At 31.4% G+C, this 19,966-nt stretch overlaps 1 protein-coding gene and 1 long non-coding RNA gene across 2 annotated transcripts; one reads left to right on the top strand and one right to left on the bottom strand.

Annotated features, from left to right (window-relative positions):
* Window positions 1-389: 389 nt before the first annotated feature.
* On the top strand, window positions 390-19,506 carry LOC136986406 (2',5'-phosphodiesterase 12). The gene is made up of 7 exons (XM_067283934.1): window positions 390-1,219; window positions 10,301-10,440; window positions 10,544-10,703; window positions 10,778-10,910; window positions 15,122-15,277; window positions 16,688-16,808; window positions 19,172-19,506. The coding sequence occupies exons 1-7, from the start codon at window positions 417-419 to the stop codon at window positions 19,429-19,431; spliced, it is 1,773 nt and encodes a 590-aa protein (XP_067140035.1). The 5' UTR covers window positions 390-416; the 3' UTR covers window positions 19,432-19,506.
* On the bottom strand, window positions 7,461-8,350 carry LOC136986407 (uncharacterized). Its single transcript, XR_010882475.1, has 2 exons — window positions 8,287-8,350; window positions 7,461-7,819 (listed from the first exon to the last, which is right to left on the bottom strand). It is a non-coding gene; the product is annotated as an uncharacterized lncRNA (long non-coding RNA).
* Window positions 19,507-19,966: the final 460 nt, after the last annotated feature.

The following is a 19,966-nucleotide window of genomic DNA, read 5'->3' as shown; positions in this document are numbered from 1 at the left end:
ATTGACACCTGACATCTCAGATATCCGACCGTCTGGGGTAAAAAAGTCAAAATTAGGAAAAAAATATAGTTAAAATAATAATTATAAAATAAAAAACCTACAATAATTTTTTAATTATTTAATACAGTATTTCTTTGTTTTAAAATAAAATGAATGACATGTTTCAAACATCAATATAATTTTTATTAAAAAATTTCTTACATATTTTTAGTGATTATATCACAAATTAATAAATAACAATTTGTTTTAGTTTCAAATAACAATTTTAAAAATCACTTGTTAAAACTTTAATTAATAAATGAAAGTAAATTATAATAAAATTAATTATAAAATTAATAATTTCTTTTGTAGTAGATTTTTTGACACCAGGGGTCGGTTAAAGTCATAAATGTAGGCCGTATTTGTGCACGTGGATTATGTTTAGGTACTCCCTGTTCAAAAACATAAAATTCCTCTACTCTGTTCGGACGATGTGTGATAAGCCGAGGATGTTAGTCAGGTGTCTAGATGATGACGACTTCTTAGATATAACATTTCGTTATGGAAATGAATCGTTAAAGGAAAGACAGTTCCGTTTTCGTAGATCTAAAGAAGAAATCTTGAGTTCTTTCTATAAAAGAATTATTGCTAACATTAATTCGGCTATAACTAAGAAGAGGAAGAAGAGTGCAGAACAGGAAGACAATTCTCTGTTAGATATTCCTTTAAAAATTAGTTATGAAGATGTCTTATTAAACGAAGAGACAAAAAACGTAGAAGCTCTCAAAGAAGGAGCAATTGTATCAATAGGGGATGCAGTTTATGAAGTTTCAGTTAATGTTCCAGCTGTTCGATCATTAAAGTTACCTTCTTCATTAATGGTTGGCTTTCCAGTACATCCAATTCTTAAACTAGAGTTTTCAAATGTTAATGATTGTCAGTTTGTCTGGTATAAATTGATTAGCAAAGAAGAAAGAAAGAAAATACAGGAAGAAAAACGCCCGGATAACATTTTAGTTTTGAATACCGGATCGTGGCTTGAAGTCTGTCGGAATTACAGTTACATACCCATTGCAGATGATGTGGGGAGAAAATTGAAATTCGTGTGTGTGCCAAAAAATGGGAATAGAATAGGTTTAGAGGAAAGTTGTGAATCGGTGGAAACAGTAAATGCCGGTCCAGGACACTGTCCTTTTGAAGATAGGCACATGTATACACGAAATCGTGCACCTGAGCATAGGTATGTATTATCAACATATTGGTCTTTCTTTTTGCAGAGTTGAATTTTAAAGTTGGTCTGAGTGTAGTTTGAAAGATGACCAATACACCTCCCAGAAAGTTTTTGGGGTGGTCTATTCAGTTATATTGGGCCCTGCCCCATTGTGGACCTGATTGAACCCATAAGACATTTGCTGGAAATATCTCAGTGCCCACAGGGCATAGAGTGAAAAAAAACTGTGGTAAACAGGAATATTAATATTATCATGCTTTGTAAATTACTATATTTGAGACAGATATTGAAAATATGGAAGTTGTATAGATTACACTCTATGGAATTTTGGGATTTTAGTATATATCTTAACTCGGGACCAAGACGAGTTCAACGGTACCCTACTTTTGGACTGGAGACGAAAAATAAGAAAGTTATCATGTTTATGATTTCTTGCCTTTCACAATGCATTCTATGCCATTTTAGAGTTTTCCACTAGGTGACACTGCTTGTAGTTCAGTATACATTTCCCCTTTTTTTCTTTTGTTCAAGAACTACCATGAGTCAATAACTAGTGATGTTAAACACTTGGTGGCCTGCCGGCAGCTCCCCTTTGGGAAGAGTCTATCGGGAACACAAACAGTCGAATGTCACCTAGTGGAAAACTCTAAAATGACGTAGAATGCATTGTGAAAGGTAAGAAATCATAAATATGATAACTTTCTTATTTTTCGTCTCCAGTCCAAAAGTAGGGTACCGTTGAACTCGTCTTGGTCCCGAGTTAAGATATATACTCAAAGTCCCAAGATTCCATGGGTGCAATCTATATAACAACCGAAAATATTTTTAAGCACATGATAGTATCATCATTAATTATAAAAAATATCAGGTTAGTCCATAAGTTCATGCGTATTTTTATCTACAGAAAAAGCAGCAAAAAATTTTAATTAAATTTTATTTCAATCTATAATGTATTTACCATTATTTTGTACAATTTCTTGCCATCTTGATAGTAGCTTTTTAATCCCGTCTTCATAAAATGATTTTGGTTTTTAATCAAAATATTCAGAAATAGCCTTTTTTACATTGTTCTCATCCTCAAAAGTTTTCCCTTTTAAAAAATTCTGCAAACTGCGAAAAAGATGATAATCATTGGGAGCAATATCTGGCGAATATGGTGGATGAGGTAAAATTTCCCAGTTGTAGCTTTCAAGTTTCTGTACAGTTATTTTTGCAGCGTGTGGTCTGGCATTGTTATGCTGCAAGAGAACCTGCTTTCTGTTCACTAACGACGGTCGATTTTTTTTTCAATTTTTCATTTAAATGCTCTAATTGCTCACAATACATTTGAGTTGTAATTGTTTGATTAGGTTCTAACAGCTCAAAGTGAATTACACCTGACATATCCCACCAAACAGACAAAAGAATTTTTTTTGGATGCAACCCACCTTTTGCAGTCGGTTTTGGCTGCTTGTCGCGATCCATCCATTGTCTTTTTCTCGTCACATTATTATAGAGGATCCATTTTTCGTCTCCAGTAACCAGCCTACCAAGAAAAGGTTCTAAAGCAATACGGGATAAAAGAGATGTGCAAATGTTTATACGTTGTCGGTTAGCTATTGACAGTTCATGTGGTATCCATTTTCCTAGCTTTGAAACTTTTCCAATTTGTTGTAGATGTCTATGAACAGTTCCATGGGATAAATTTAAACGTTCCACAATTTCATCAACTGTTAAAGATGGTTCTGCTTCAACTAGTGCAGAGAGAGCATCATCATCAAAGTCAATGGGTCTTCCAGTACGAGCCTTATCCTCCACACTAAAATCATTGTTTCCAAATCTTTCAAATCACTTCTGTGCAGTCCTTGCACTAATTACAATTTGATTATGTACAGTATTTATTTTTTTGACTGCATTTGTAGCATTCTCACCACTTAAAAATAAAAAGTATAAAACATGTCTTTTATGTTCATCGTTACTTCCATTTTAACAAGAATAAACAACTGAAATGTTCACAATTCTGAACAGTATTATATGAATGAGATCCAATTTAACACTTCAGTGTAAAAATTATCACATTAGACTGACATTTTTAACAGCAAAACAAGATTTTTCTCAAGGTCATAAAAATGCACATGGACTTATGGACTGACCTGATATAATTTTTAAATCAGTTATTTTTAACCTACATGTCATAATCACATAATATCAGTTATATACTATATTACTTAAGTAAAGTTTGGAAATTTAAGCTATATTGGTTGTTATTAGGATACATTCAGACTGTAAAGTTTAATATAAAAATTTTGATGGAAGTGTTGATATTTTAGGAAAACAATAAGCTTTTAAAACAGTGAACAACTGCATTTAGGTTATAAGTAATTTTGATTTCTGGTTTTAAAACAATTCATTTTTGGCAGGCAAAAAGACATTGTGTGAAGCATTTTCAATTAGTAACTTTTTTACAAACACATTCACTATATGAAATTCTTTTACATATCAGTAAATTATTGATAATATCTACTTAGAAGAAAAGCATCTCATTAACAATTGGATATGTTCATAATATGTATGGTTTTAGCCACTATATTCAAAGATATTTATATGTAATGGAGAGATTTAATCCAATTTTCTATACTAGATGAACTGTCAGTACCTAAAATGATTCTTGATATAAGAACTGACAGTAATAATAGAAAACTCAATAGATTTAGACAGTAAAAAAATTTGAATGATAATAAACAAAATAATTACTTTAAAAAATAATATACTGAATATTTTTGAACACAGTCTATCTTCAAGAGATATAAGTTTAGCTTTTTAAAAAAATTATTCAAAGCTAAGTAAATGTTTCATGAATCATGAAACACCTGATGCTGAGAAATGTTTATTAAACAAACATTAACATTTTTGACCCAATATGATAGGCCATCTTCAGATGCAACAGAAATTCAAACATATTTTAACTTAAAATTTAAATGACAGCACGTGTGAACACTTTCACATTTAAATTTAAAACAAAATACTAGATAAATTAACAAATAAATAATAAAATAAAACAAAATATACTAAATGAACTAATACAATAATGATGTAAATAATATAATAAAATAAAAAATAACATATGTAAATAAAATAAAAATGAACTAAATACACAAAAAAATGCCTCTTAAGTATTAATATAAGGGCAGATGCGGGCTAAGGGTTTTTGTGTTTTAGTTTTTCTTTTATGTAGAATTTCCATGCAGAAGCTAGCCTATCCGCATCCCTGGCATTAATACAACTATCCTTTAATTTACTTTTATAGATTTCGATTTTTTCTTTGTGCCTTGCTATTGATGGGGAATGCGTAGCCCTGAGAATAGTTGCTTCATTCCATTTAACCACAGAGTCCTCTGCTTGTGGCATACGGGGTAATACTGTGTTGCATTGCCCTTTATTAATGTCATATTTGTGCTCCTTAAGTCTGATAGCTAAATTCTTTCTTGTGATCCCGATATAGTCCTTAATTCCTAATTCCTGATTTTCAAATGAAATTTTGTATATACCTGCTTTTTCTTCTTTTTTAATCGTGTTTTTATCATTTTGTGAAAATCGGAGGTTAAGCATCGAGGCTTAAACCAGTTTCCGACGACGGGAAGGTGAGTCCTGTTTACGGGGTCAGTGGATGACAATTTAGGAGGAAAAATTGAGTGGGAGGTCGAGGTTAAGTTGATAAGGTGTTGGCCATGTACAAATAAACACACATATTTAAGATATTAAACAGATTTAATAAAGATACTATTCAAACAATACTTATAATAATAATAATAGTAACAATAACAATAATACCAAATGGAAGTTCTAGTAAGGCGATTAGCAGAGTTAAGCCATACGTACTCACGACAAAAGAAAGGCTCTAATCCCTTTTCTATATCTAATCTTAACTAATCCTAGATCATCTGAGAGGAAAGAGAGAGTTCTACTTACTGAGTTAAGAATTAGCTCACTAATCGCTCATTGTTGGCAGTCAATTGCCAGATGGAAGTTGACCAGTCATTGTCTGATGTCTTTGACGCCACCCCCGATAACGGGGTCGTGAGCCCTCTTTATACCAAATTCGAGAGGTGAGAACTGTCATACTGTTAATGATTTTTACGCACACCTAACAGGTGTGCATACAAATCATTAACAGTATGACAGATGTGAACACATTGGATGTGTTCACATCTGGATCTAGCTAGTACGGACCACTGGCAATTGGGAAGTTTGTTTGATTTATTGACTTTGGTGCTTCGAAAATGTGATTTTATGATATAAATTTCTATAGATTTGACAGCTCTCACTCATCAATTAGCATCTAGCTGACAATAATTTCTACAAATTGGTCAACAATCTCGATATTGTTTATATCAAACGTCACGCTCGACGACAAATGAGGTGATTTATTTTTGTTTTAGGGTTTTTTCTTTCCTTTTTTTTTTTTTTTTTTCATATATCCTTGTTGCAGCCACATGTCACGTGCAGCCAAAGAGGGGATGAGAAACGTTGCCTATGCCCATCTTGTTGACTCTATCGTCTATCGAGTTACCGTTAAACAAATGATGGGTTTTTCTCTTATTGATATATACTTTATCAATTATTTCGTCTCGGTTGTTGACCGTAGAAGGCCCCCTTCTCCCTCTTACATAAAATTACAAGGTTTATAAGAGGGGTGATACTGCTCTAAAACAAAAGAAAAAAGGGGGTTTCAGACCTCACAATTTCTTAAAATACTGTATAAATTAGGCACTCTTTGGAAAACTATTTTTGAGTGTTTTTTGTCAGACATTTGTTTCATGATGATCTTGATGTTTCAATTATAAGTGAACTTGGAGATTTTAAACTGTTTTGTTTGGGTTCTTATTATATTGCCTCCTTTATATCTTTTAATTAGTCCTTCTATTGTACTCTTTTTATATCCCAGGTTCGAAGCTGTTTCTTTGATTCTATTAATTTCTTTGATCTTGTCCAGCACATTAGAGCAATAAGAATATGCTCTTCTAATGAGTGCATGAAAGGCGGACAGTTTGTATCCATAGCGGTCGTTTGAGTTAGCTGGAATGTATAGTGGACTATGTGTTGGTTTTATGTAGATACCTGTTGTTATACCATCTCCTTTCGATTGGAAGTCTATATCTAAAAAATGTATCCATTTATGACTTTTTGCTCTAGTTTAAGTTTTAATCCATCATTGTTGCTATTGTTGCTTACCAGTACAAACTCTTGTATTCTCTTGTTGTTTTTCCAAATAATGCATACATTGTCCACATATATTTTGTAAAATATAATATCCATCCTGAACCCATTGATAATGCTCTTCTCCAAGTTGCGTAGGACTAGTTCACGCAATAATCCTGACATCGGGCATCCCATAGGTACCCCTTTCTTTTGTCTGTAAGCTTGTTTATTGAAACTGAAGGAGGACTTGTAGCATATCAGTTTGTCTTATCTTTCATAAATGCAGCAACATCCGGCTTTTTGTGGAGCATAAATTCCATTAATGCTTTATAGCAAGATTCAACTTTTATAGATAGATATAAGTTTTCATAATCCATAATTGACCCAACTTCTTCCTCCAGTAAACTCAATTCCTGTAGTTCATTTACTATATTCGTTGGGTTTTGTACGAGAACATTGTTACCTATCTCATCTGAAATGAATCTATGTAACTGTTTTTCAAGAATGTATGTGGATCCTCTGCATTTCTCAACCACTGGTCTAACTTCTTCACCTTCTTTATGTATTTTTGCAAATGCAAACAATCTTGGCATCCCTGGCTTTGGGTTATGAGATCCTTTAAGGAAAGTTAATATGGAGCTTAATAGTGCTCTTTCAAGTTTTTTAACTCTTCTGTCTATGTTTATAACAATTTTTTCAATGATCCACTCACATTCTGTTCTTTTAATGTAATCTTCTAAGGGTTTGTTGTAATTCTATCTTTTCATGATGACTAGGTGTTTACTTTTGTCAGCTCGTATTAGGACCAAATCATTGTCATTTAACCATTGTTTTGCATGCTTCAGCTGTTTCATTTCAATACTTTTTGTTCTGTGGGTATGTTCTAATGTCAGGGATGCGGATGGGCTAGCTTTCGCATGGAAATTCTACATAAAAGAAAACCTAAAACACAAAAATTCTTAGCCTGCACCTGCCCTTATACTTAGAGACATTTTTTTGTGTATTTATTTCATTTTTATTTTTATTTTATTTTATATATGTTATTTTTTATTTTATTATATTATTTACATCATTATTGTATTACAGTAGAGTCCCGAAAACTCAGCCTAATGTGGACCGAAGGGTGGCCGAGTTTGAGAAAATGCCGGGTTATCAGGAATGGGGTTTAAAAAGAATAAGTAACAGTGTTTCCTCAGAAAATACATTACTGTACTTGTATGTATTGTTTTCTTCAGAATACAACAGAGAATAAACTGCCCAAATACACTTAAACAAAGGAAAAATACATACTTTATGAAAGCATAGAGCCTTTGCTAGATGAAAATGAAAATTAATGAATACACAGTGTACAGTAATTTACCTGATAAGACAGACCTTAGAAAAATATTTTATGAGACCTAAAGCTGTCTATAATGAAAATTAACTAGCTGACTTTGCAAAAGCTGGCCACTTTTTTTTAAAAGAAATATGTAATGCTGTCCTGCTGTCTTCCGCACTGCAATCTGCGTTTTGCTGCTTCATCACGAAGACGATGAAGGAACAGTAAGTCCATTACTGACTCCCAAGTCCTTAACCACTGCACTGACACTTTCTTTTTTATCCAGTCTCGTTAATGCCCAAACTTTTTCTTCATAGACAAGTTCACTTGTTTTCTTCTAACAGAAGATGCCATCACAGAGTACTAGCCAGCACCCACAAACTTTGAAACAGCTCTAAACAATACAGTACACACAGTCACTCACATCAAGTTACGCAACGGGGTTAGGAAATCGACTAACCCTGGCAAAGGATGCAGGTAGACTGAACGGCTGAGCATATGCTGGCGCCAGACACGTGGTGGAGGAGTGGAAGTGTGACGTGAGACAAAGGAATGCAGGACCTTGAACGGGTCTGCACACAGGGTTTTTTCGCCTTGCCAGGGTGTGGCGAGTTATCCGGACTGCCAAGTTATCAAGTGCCGAGTTTTCAGGACTCTACTGTAGTTCATTTAGTATATTTTGTTTTATTTTATTATTTATTTCTTAATTTTTCTAGTATTTATTTGTTTTAAATTTAAATGTAAAAGTGTTCAAACATTCTGCCATTTAAATGTTAAGTTAAAATATGTTTGAATTTTGGTTGCTTCTGAAGATGGTGTATCATATTGGGTGAAAATGTTAATATTTGTTTAATAAACATTTCTCAGCATCAGGTGTTTGATGATTCATTAAGTATTTTAAAGAGCTGAGTATGCTATTTAGTTAGCTAAGTAAATGTTTGCTTTTAGATAACTTTTAAAAGCTTTATAAACAAACGTTTGTTTTCAGATAACAGATAAAGCTTTAATCATTAAAGATAAACTTATAAGTTTTGAAATATTCAGATACAGTATATTATGTATGTTGGTTGTAATAAAAACAATGGTTAAAAAATCATCCAACAGAAACAACAGAAGTGAAAGGAAGTGCTTGAGTTTTTTAAGAGGAACCATGTCTATCTCAACAAGAATACTGAGAAGACTAAAAGCAATACATACTGCAATATGGTTTAATGAATGTAATCAATATTGTTGGGTTGCTATGATTCCTGATAAAGTATCTAATAGGAAATGTTTATCATATATTAGTGTTTCATGCAACGCTGATTCAGTGGGTTAAATTTAAAAGTAAAGTTTTTAAAATAGAATTTTCAATTATTTTTTATAATATTGAAATTGGAATTTTATATTTGAGAAAAATACATGTAAGCTATGGTATTTACTACAAATATTTAGAGTTCTGTATTTGGAATGTCAAAAGCTGGAGAAGCACTGTTTACTGACTTAAGAGTCAAATTCAGTTATAGTAAAAGTTTATATCAATTCCACATAAAATGTGATTCTACTGTATGATACAAATATGGTACACAATCTTCCATATTGTATACCATATTTCACATTGGTATACAATCTTCCAGAAAAAATACTACCATTTTAAATGATAATTGTAATTATGTTAATTATCTGAGAATGTTGTAATGTACATTAAATAAATTATCTGAGAAGTATGAATAAATGTAAAATAAATGAACAATTTCACATTTATTCAATACTGTTTCTCAATGTGTGCACTTCATATCACACGTTACATATCCACCAATACTCAAATTCTTCATACATTTGCTACATCATATCTGTTGCCACTACTCCCACAGAAGTCACAAGTCAATCTACAGCTTCTGCAGATTACTCATGTTGCACAATGATGAATGATTCCAACTTTGAAAACTGCAGAACACAAAACACCTTCTCTATTGTGAATCTTCCACTTTCATTTATGACACTTCCTAGAGGTAGTACAGGTATCTCTTGCTTAATGTGAATTTGATTAATGCACAAAATTAATTGCAGAAATCCCTTTATATATGCAGCAGAAGTTTTAATTTACACGGCTTTACCAGCTCTCTTTACTTAACATAGATACCATACTTGATTAATGCAATTTTGATATACACTGTAACATCGAGGGATTAATTAAATGCATTAATCAAGAGAACCTGTAGATGACAAGACATTTGAATGCAGACAAGCGATGAAAGTCAGACAGTTACTCTATCAATTGGTGTACATTGCATATTTCTCAGATAATTTTACAGTAATTTAAAATAGTAGAATTCATTTTGGAAGATCCTGTATATATAAATTTATATGTAGAAATATGTACTGGTACACTTATGGTTATAGAAGCTGGTGTATCAGATTTATTGAAAATCATTTACAATATTTAAATTACTGTAATATATATACAAATAAAAATATCTTAAACATCTTAGCATTTAATTAATAATAGTAGTAGTAATACAGCCTGATATAATCTGGCAATTGTAGTATATATATTCTTAGAGAACAAATTTTAATAATATATAAAACTGTCTATATTAAAATAAATTTTGCAGCTTTCGGTGTGTATCATACAACTTGTTAGCAGATAGGTATGCAGATTCAGATTTTTCTCGCACGGTACTCTTTCCATATTGTCCACCATATGCATTAGATATAGATTACAGAAAACAGTTATTTATGAAGGAAATTGCAGGTAAGTAGTTTAAAATATATTTAACATTGGTTTCCATTATATAAATTAAGATAAAGTAATAAAGTATATATATTAACTAATGTACAATCTATGTTATTTGAAGGATATAATGCAGATATTCTATGTTTACAAGAGGTTGATAACTCAATATTCATAAATGATTTAGTTCCTATTCTTAAAGAATTTTACCAAGGAAATTTTTCTCAAAAAGGAGAAAATGTAACAGAAGGAGTTGCAATATTTTATCATATATCAAAATTTAGGTAAATATTTAAATATTTTGAAATAAAAATTGGTATTGTCATTCCATTTTTTTTCATGTAAAGTTTATTTTCAGGTTGATAAGTGAACATACTGTGATGATTCGTAATATTTTATGTGAAGAACCAATTTTTGGCGAAATCTATAAAAAATTGGCAGAAAATAAAAATTTTATTGAAAGGTTTCAAGCAAGAAACAGTATTCTACAGGTTGATAAATTTTAACTTTAAAAATTGAATTAAAATTAATGAAAGTTTATGATTTAAAATTTTATGATTACAAGCATGCTATTGCTTGTAATTATAAAATTTTAATTGAAGTGCAAAGAATTGTAAAGCTTTATAATTTTTTATTTTTATTAATTTTAACAAATAAAATTGAATTTTTAGTGATTTTCAATGCAGTATTTAGGTAAAACAATAGATAATAATTTTATCAATCATTTTTGTTTTTAATTAAGTTTACAGCTACTAAAATATTTAAACTGAATTGATTCTTTTACTCTTTCCACTCTGTGGACACTAAGAGGACTTTTTCAGGCTTATTGTGAATTTTGTCAGGCCTACAATGAGACATGGTTTAAAAGTTGTAGGAGGTATACAGACTTTTCTAAGAATCCTGTATAAAAAATGATATGCAGTTATGTTGCATTTTCTTTTATCATGAAACACTATCAAATAGTGTTTCATGATATAAATAGTGATATAAAATTAAAATACATTTTTTAAAGTTAAAATTACATATCTGGTAAAAATTTGTAAAAGGTTTCATTACTTTTCTGTTTAAAAGTAGCAGAAAATAAGAAAGTCTGTTGTGAGGTGTATGCTTTGTCAATTAAAGAACTGTTTCATCAATTACAGACTTTTTTATTGTTGTTTAAGTTTTACGATGAAAAATTCTCAAATATATTAAAAAATTTTTGATTTAAATAATTTTTAATTCAAAAGAATAAAAATTAATGTTGATAATTAATTAAACTTAAAATTAACATTGTACAAAATGTTTGAGTCAATAAAAGTATACATTAAGCCAATCCACACATTTGGTATTTACCAACTAGCTTTACAATATGATTTTACTATAACCATAAAATTAATTTGCTTGATTCATAATATCAACTTTCAGTTGTGAATTTTCTTTTAATAATAATAGTGTCAGTTTAAAACATTTAAGTTTTTTTATTGGACATTTATTTTTAAAAAACAAAATAAAATAAATATTAACAAAAAACAAAATAGTATAAAAAACAAAATTAAAATTTCGGCATTGGCAATGTTTAATTATTAATGACGAGTCTTTATTTGAAAACTAATTGAACTTATTTAGTGTATATAATTTTGATTCTGTTTATTGATTTTGTTAGGAAAATAATTTCAAAGGTATGAAACATTTTTACCAGATTAAATTATATTCATAAATTAAATAATTTTCGTGTATTTGGTATTTTCATTAGTAAGATTCTTAATGAAATTTATCATTTTTAACCTTGTAAATGAACTGGAAAACACAAATTGATCATTTATCAAATGAAATTATATATATACATTAATTATTATTGAAATTACAAAATTATAACATATTTGTGGTTAATTAATTTTTAGAAAGTGGATTAATGATTAAATAAATTTGGTGCTATCTATTAATAATGTCATTAAAAATTACTGGGTTATAATTATACTCATTAAATTTGACACTAGATATTTGTAGTGTCAAATTAAGCATGCTGTCATCTGTTGGTAGCTTTAATGATCTTAAATGTAGATAAATAATTTGTCAGCTGCTTTTAGTTATTAATAATACAGGAAAAAAAAAAGGAAAAATAATGGTCTAGTGCAGGATTTAAATTGGCAGTTATTCTTAACAAATTAGTTAAGTTATCTGGTGTTTTCCTGATGGCTATTAATTTTAGAATATTATATACTCATAATAATTATTTATTTCTGTAAGTATCTGTGCACTATTCTCGTCCAACTTGTTTAAACTTATTGACAAGACTATGTCTTGTTTATAGAATTGTACTGCCGGCCTGTGTTACCAGCTTAGAGGTATGAAGGAGTACATGTCAGGAGTTTCAATTTGGCACAGAGTATTAAGTGTACAAATCATTTGCACATAAAAAAAAACCAGACTTATAGGTAGTCAGGGACCGAGAACCGAGTCAAAATAAAATACAAAATGGCAACACTCTCTACAAACAGGCACCTCACCCCCCAATGTTCCCTCTAAGCTGCACGCCGCACACTGCTCAAATTGTTACCACACACGAGAATTTATGTGCCGCACAGGCGAGCATGCACACTGATTTGAATTGTTGTTTATTTATTTCTCACTCTGTCTGCAACATGATTATTGCTACGTATATTTCGATTAAATACATTAAATCATTGACAAAAGATAATATTTTGTATGGAAGTATGTTTCAAAATGAATTTTAATCTCTACTTTATAATTAATTATTTTAATTTTTATAAGAAAAAATAAGATTTTATATATATATATGCTCAGAAAGATTTTTTGCCCATAATCTGCTCAACAAAAATTTTGTTTGCTCAGAGAAGTATATGTTCTGCTCATCTACAAAAAAATTAGAGGGAACATTGCTCACCCCACTGAAGTCAGGTGGTGAGAGTACCACCCACAGTTCTAGGAAGTGGACTCTGACCCTAGGACTGAACACGTAGTATTTTCTCTGTTAAATAAAATTTGTAATCTAATTTTGTAAATTTGGAAGTGCTTCAAATGTGACATTAAAACAAGGTTTTATGTCGTTACAAGTGGGTTTTTTAACATTATCTAGTATAGTAAAATCGTTGGACCGATAAAAATTTGATGTGCAGGGCAGAGGGTGCCACTGTATGACCTTTGCCCTCTGACCTCACTTTGTTCCCAAACTCCAACGAGGAAAGACAGCTTTTTCCTTCACGTTAGTTAACCTTTCAAGTCGATAGCCGTGCCAATTTTCGATTTGTATTATATCTTGACACTATTGTAAATATCATGTGGCCAATCCAAATAAAGTAAATTATTTACCTGGATCAGTTTCTCAGTTAATTTTACTGGCAGAACAAAAGACACAGAGCACGAGGTTGAGGTCAACATGGACATCACGGACAAGGTAGGACGCAACCCATACCAATTCTGCCCAGCAGCAAAATGTGCCACGTACAGATTTTAGCCATGTTGCTAAAGACGTTATATTAGGGTTGTCGTCATGTCATTTAATGTCATATTAGGGTTGTCATTAAATGACGTTGTAATTGGGTTACACTGTATATTGTTTGTGCAAAATAAAAAAATAATTTTGGACAATAGCCACAATTATTTTTTTTCAAAAATGGGAAATTTTTGTTACGCATTGACAAAAATTCAACCTGGGCCAACACGCAACAAAGAGAAATTTTGACATTGGATAGGTTAGTTACACCAAAAATGCATCGTGAACAACCTCATGGTCGTGGCTGGTGAAGTTTGAACGATTGTGCTCAAAACCCATGATACCAAAGAAGATTGAAGAATGAGAATGAGATCCATCCACCTTAAGCGTCAAAGTGATTCCGCTTAGTAGTGAGTCTCCAAGATATAGTCTTGTCCCAAATATGGTTTTACTGTTTTACTTGTTTAATTCTGTTATTAATATTGAATTTAATGCAATAGATAAATTAAACTAATTAAACTAAACAAACTTAAACAACATTAACTAACTAAAAATTATGTTAAACTTAATAATTTCAGCAGTTATCAATGATATAATTGTTTGTTATATTTATATTACATGAAAATCTTGCTGAGTTGAACTGCATTAACTTGAAGCTGTCTACAAATCCTGGGCATAGTATATAGGGTTTTCCATACAATATGATCTCATTAAGTTGAAATTGTCAGTACTTTTAACTCAAATCTATTTTTCTGTGTATCATTAACCTTTGATAGGTCCATTATCTTTATTGTCACTTATATTTCATGTATGTACAGACAGTTAAGATAAATAAACCTTACAACTCTATGCCATTACAACCTCACATTGACATCCTTTCACTGATTCTGTTATGAGCATTCTGATTGGGACACAAGAGGTGCCATAACAATCAAAAGCACCATAAAATGTATACAATTTTCTAATCATTTTGTAAACATATTCTTGAGAAATAACTTGATAATGAGAAATTTATAGACAGAGAAATTCAGAAAATTGTATATTAATCTCTAACAAAGATGGGATTGTTTAAGCTTTAACTTGACAGGGTTTTACTGTAATAAGAATTTTTTTCATATGAAAAAATCTAAAATTGTATGAAAAATTTATGTAGAATTAAGCTAATTATTAAATAAATAGAACCACAGGCTTCAGCAACATTTTTAAATTTATGTTTTATTTAGCGATTAAGACTTAATTTCATTATTTTTTTTTCTGTTTTTACAGATTATTTTACTTGAGAGTATTGAGAAACCTGGTAAAAGGTTACTTGTAGGAAACACACATCTTTACTTTCATTTAGATGCAGACCATATTCGCCTGGTGCAAGCAACAATTTGTTTTAAATATTTAGAACATCTACTTAAAAAATATGCTGAAGAAGTTAGTAATTCTTATCTATTTTTGTAATTTTTAAATTTATATTTTATACTAAATTTGTGTTCTCATGTACATAAATTTACACTTACAGCATAAAATTATAGCATAGTTTTATATATGCAGTACTGTTGTAAATAAGATATTTTGCATAATCTACTATATAAATTAATAAAAAGTTTTAAAAAACGAATAGAGTCAGATAATGTCTTTACCACTATATAAAGTAGTATAGCTTTATAGTAGCTTTTTTGGCTACTATATAAAGCTGAAAAACTGGGTTCTGTCATGGGATGTCAAAAACGGCCTCTAGGGATGCCCTAGCTATTATTTAAATTAACAATAAATTCAGTATATTGTTATTTGATGCGGTTTTTGTGTTTTTGGCTGTGTTTTAGTAAGTATGCCATGAGAAATTCAATATACAATAGAGCATCGTTTATCTGAATCAATTGAGGGCTGGGGTTGTTTGGATAACTTATTTTTTGAATAACCAATTATGTACGAAAAAAAATATTAACCTCTCCCATGTTGAAAGTTTTCTCCGTTGCGTGTCACTTTGCATTGAATTTTCATCGATTTTAAGCCTAACAAAAATTTTTATAATAATAATCATGGCTATTGTATCGTTAAAAATTATTTCTTTACTTTGTACAAACAAAATAAATATATTGGAAAATATAAAGACAAAAAAATCTAGTATCAAAAACGTTCAATTCAGCACGACACAGTCTGACTGGAAAGCTTTCGGTTGATCGGCTTTTGGATAAACGACGCTCTACTGTATTGTTATTTTTATTTGTAATAGGAATTTATTATTTATATCACGGAATGACACCGCTGCTACTAGAATGCCCACTAGGGGGCATTCTGGGTTACTAGAATAGAAGGATTAGAAGTTTGAAATAATTAATAATATTAATCTTTGTTGTTTTCTGCTCAGCAATGCCGGGCTCATCTACTGGTACAATAATATGTATATACCACCTATTCTGAACATTGTTAACCATTAACAACTATTGATGACTTGTACCAGCCATAACCATACATGAATAATTCAGCTAGAACATGTTACATCAGTGCAAGATACTCTGTTCAGTTATATGCACTAAAACAATTGGCTGATGGATTGTGATTGATTATTGGCAAACTCTGCTTTGTTGTTTATGAATATGAAATAAAAAATTCTCTTACTTTTTAATGAAAGAAGTGAAACATGAGAAGTGTATGGAAATTGAATGCAAGAAAACATCCCCTTTTTTCAGTTTGCACTGTGAAATATGAAAAAATTGAAATATTCAGTATTTAAATTTAGCTTTCTGAAGATAGAGAGAATATTTTATTCAGTCATAATAATTTATTACAAAATATTTTTTTAATATGCAATTAAATATGACAAATTTTTTCCTTTGATAGAATTCATGTGAGACACCAGCTCTCATATTCTGTGGTGATTTTAACAGTTGTCCAGAATTTGGAGTTAACGAATTAGCAACAAAAGGCAAAGTTTCTGCAGAATCAGCAGATTGGCATAGTAGTGAGTATTTTAAATTTTTCTTCACTTAATCCTTAGGTTTAAATGCTTGAGAATTTCTATTCTCAACCACTTAATTAAAAACCTTTTACAATTAATTTATTTTTCAGTTTTATAAAGTATTGATTGTTAAAAATTGGATACATTCCAGTATGCATCAAGCAGCACATCAGTGAACTGCAATGTACTAAAATGTGTTCCAATATTCACTGATGAGTTCATTGGTGCAGTGACTAATGTTTGTCACACTCATTGGGCTGTGGATATGGTGAGATCTAATGAGGCTATACTGCTTATGTTATTAACATTAGTTTTACTACGCATCTGTTTCAGTGGCATGCCATCCATGGAAGCTATGGAATGTATTTTCTAAAATATAAATACATATTGTGTGATTATGTTTTAACATACTTTGAATTAATTAAAATTAATATTTTATTATAACTGCATTATATATCTTATTACAAATTTTTATACTACATGTGAAAAACAGTGATAAGATTGCTATTGTATATTTGAATATAAATTGTTTATGCATATTCCTGATGAAAGTGCTGTATTGTTGAATATGGGACATGGCAAAAATATTTGAATTGTATAAAGCAGCCAGACATTCATGCATGCACTTTACAGAGCATCAACCTTAGCTTGTGGACTCCACACACCCGAATATCGTATAATGCTTCCAATGATTCTATCCAGGGCTGGCACAGCTTCCCTATCATCAAATGTCACCACAAATCAGTGATGTGTTTTAATCCAAAGCTACAGGGGTTGGACAAAAATATGGAAACCTCTCATGAAATGCAGAGTTGAACGTAAATGTTGATTCTAGCCAAGCCTCTAGGTTGCGCTGTTGTATTTGACTATTAATGACACCTGCGCAATCTCCTCAATACGTTGCACATGTCAGTCATTGTTAGAACTGTGTTTTGTGTAGGTGGGAGTGCACAATGTCAGAGCTAAGTGAATTCGAACATGGGCAAATTGTTGGTGCTCGTATGGTGGGTGCTTCCATAACCAAGGTGGCCGAAGTGTTTGGTGTGTCAAGAGGCACTGTATCAAAGATTTATACTACATACAGAACAAGTGGAAAAACATCATCCGCTAAGTCACAACGTGGACGAAAGTGTGTGTTGAATGATCGTGACAGACAGTCATTGAAGAGGATTGTGACAAAAAATAAGAAGACTACAGCTGCAAAAGTCACTGCCGAACTGAATATGGAGCTCACAAATCCTGTCAGCACCAAAACAGTTTGAAGGAAGCTCCAGAAGCAGGGAATTTCAGGGCAAGCTGCAATTTCAAAACGATTAATCAGTAATGCAAATGCCCATAAGAGGAAAATGTGGTGCCAAAGCCATAAAACCTGGACTATGGAGCAATGGAAAAGAGTCATTTAGTCGGATGAGTCTTGTTTTACACTGTTTCCAACCTGTGGCTGAGTTTACGTCTAGCAAACGCCGTCCTAAGCTTACGATACAGACTGCTTGCTGCCAAGAGTGAAACATGGCGGGGGTTCGGTTATGATTTGGGGAGCCATATCGTGGTATTCCATGGGCCCCATGATTACTCTGCAAAGTCACATTACTGCCAAAGATTATGTAACCATTTTGGGCGATTGTGTCCATCCCATGGTACAATGTTTGTTCCCCAATGGTGATGCTGTGTTCCAAGACGACAGGACGCCTATTCACACAGCTCACATTGTCCAAAAGTGGTTTTGTGAGCACGAGGGTGATTTGTCGCATCGCCTCTGGCCACCACAGTCACCAGACATCAATATTATTGAGCCTTTGTGGTCTACTTTGGAGAGACAGGTGCGTGATCACTATCCACCTCCATCATCATTACCTGAACTTGCCACTATTTTGCAGGTTGAATGGTACAAGATTCCTTTGAAAACCATACAGGACCTGTATTTATCCATTCCGAGATAACTGCAAGCTGTTTTGAATGTCAACGGTTTTCCTACACCGTATTAGGGCTTAATAATAGGTTTCTTTTTGGTGTTTCCATATTTTTGTCCAACCCCTGTATTTTGACAAAATAAATGTACAAATATTAATATAGTGCTGTTTGATTGTTAGGTTGCCAGACATTCCAGTGAGAGCTTACTAAACAATTCATTTGTTTATCTCTTATGGCTGAGACTGATGCATACTAGAATGTACCCATTGTCATTAATATATGTTAAATGTGATATATGAAGAGTCTTCATTTCAACCGTTATGTGGATATTAAATGTGCTCAGCATAATATAGCACACAACATTTGCATGACACATTAAGTTACTATTAATATTGATATAACAACACATATTGATAATATGATTTATTAAATCTTATTTTAATGTAATTTATCAGATAAAGAAGAAGCAATTGTGGGATTATCAGTCAGTCATGGCTTAAAGTTAGCAAGTGCCTGTGGATATCCAGAATATACTAATTTCACTACTGGCTTTAAGGGATGTTTGGATTATATATTTTATGATACAAACAATTTGGAAGTTGAAGAATGTATACCTTTTCCAACAGATGAGCAAGTTAAGCAATATACAGCATTGCCGAATGTTGTTTTTCCATCGGATCATTTAGCATTAGTATCTACTCTAAAGTGGAAATAACTTTTTTCTGTTGCCTTAACTTAATTGTGTACATATTCTGTATTAAATTTTTTAAAAATTAGAACGTTTCTGGAACATATTGTGTTGCAGTTATATATAAAAAAATTATTCCAGTTCGCACTATTTTAAATGTTTTATACTCAAGTCTTGATTAGAGATTATTTTAAAGATCAAATTCTGTTATAAGGATACATAATAACATTTGATTGAAAACTATAAACAGAATAGAATAGATAAATGATAATTTTAATATAGATGAAGATAAATAAATTGAATATAGGGTAGTTGCACCAGTAAATGACCAATTAAGCACCTTGATAAGGAGATTTGAATATAATCACTTAACAAACAGACATTTAACATAAGTAAGGATTATTGCTGGTTACCAAGAACTCACGCTACTCATTCAGAAAGTGATTTTTAATTTTCTGTAATATTGATTAAATTAATGACATGTTTTTAAAATTTAAAAATCACCAATGAATGACCATATGGCTCTAGTAGTTGACCAGCTGAGGGCTAGTGAATGGTTACA

This window comes from Centruroides vittatus, unplaced genomic scaffold (assembly GCF_030686945.1).
Source record: "Centruroides vittatus isolate TY-2023 unplaced genomic scaffold, ASM3068694v2 scaffold_1015, whole genome shotgun sequence".
Classification (NCBI taxonomy): Eukaryota; Metazoa; Arthropoda; class Arachnida; order Scorpiones; family Buthidae; genus Centruroides; species Centruroides vittatus.
Note: the sequence above shows the minus strand (reverse complement) of the source record. Positions and strands in the feature narration are given on the sequence as shown.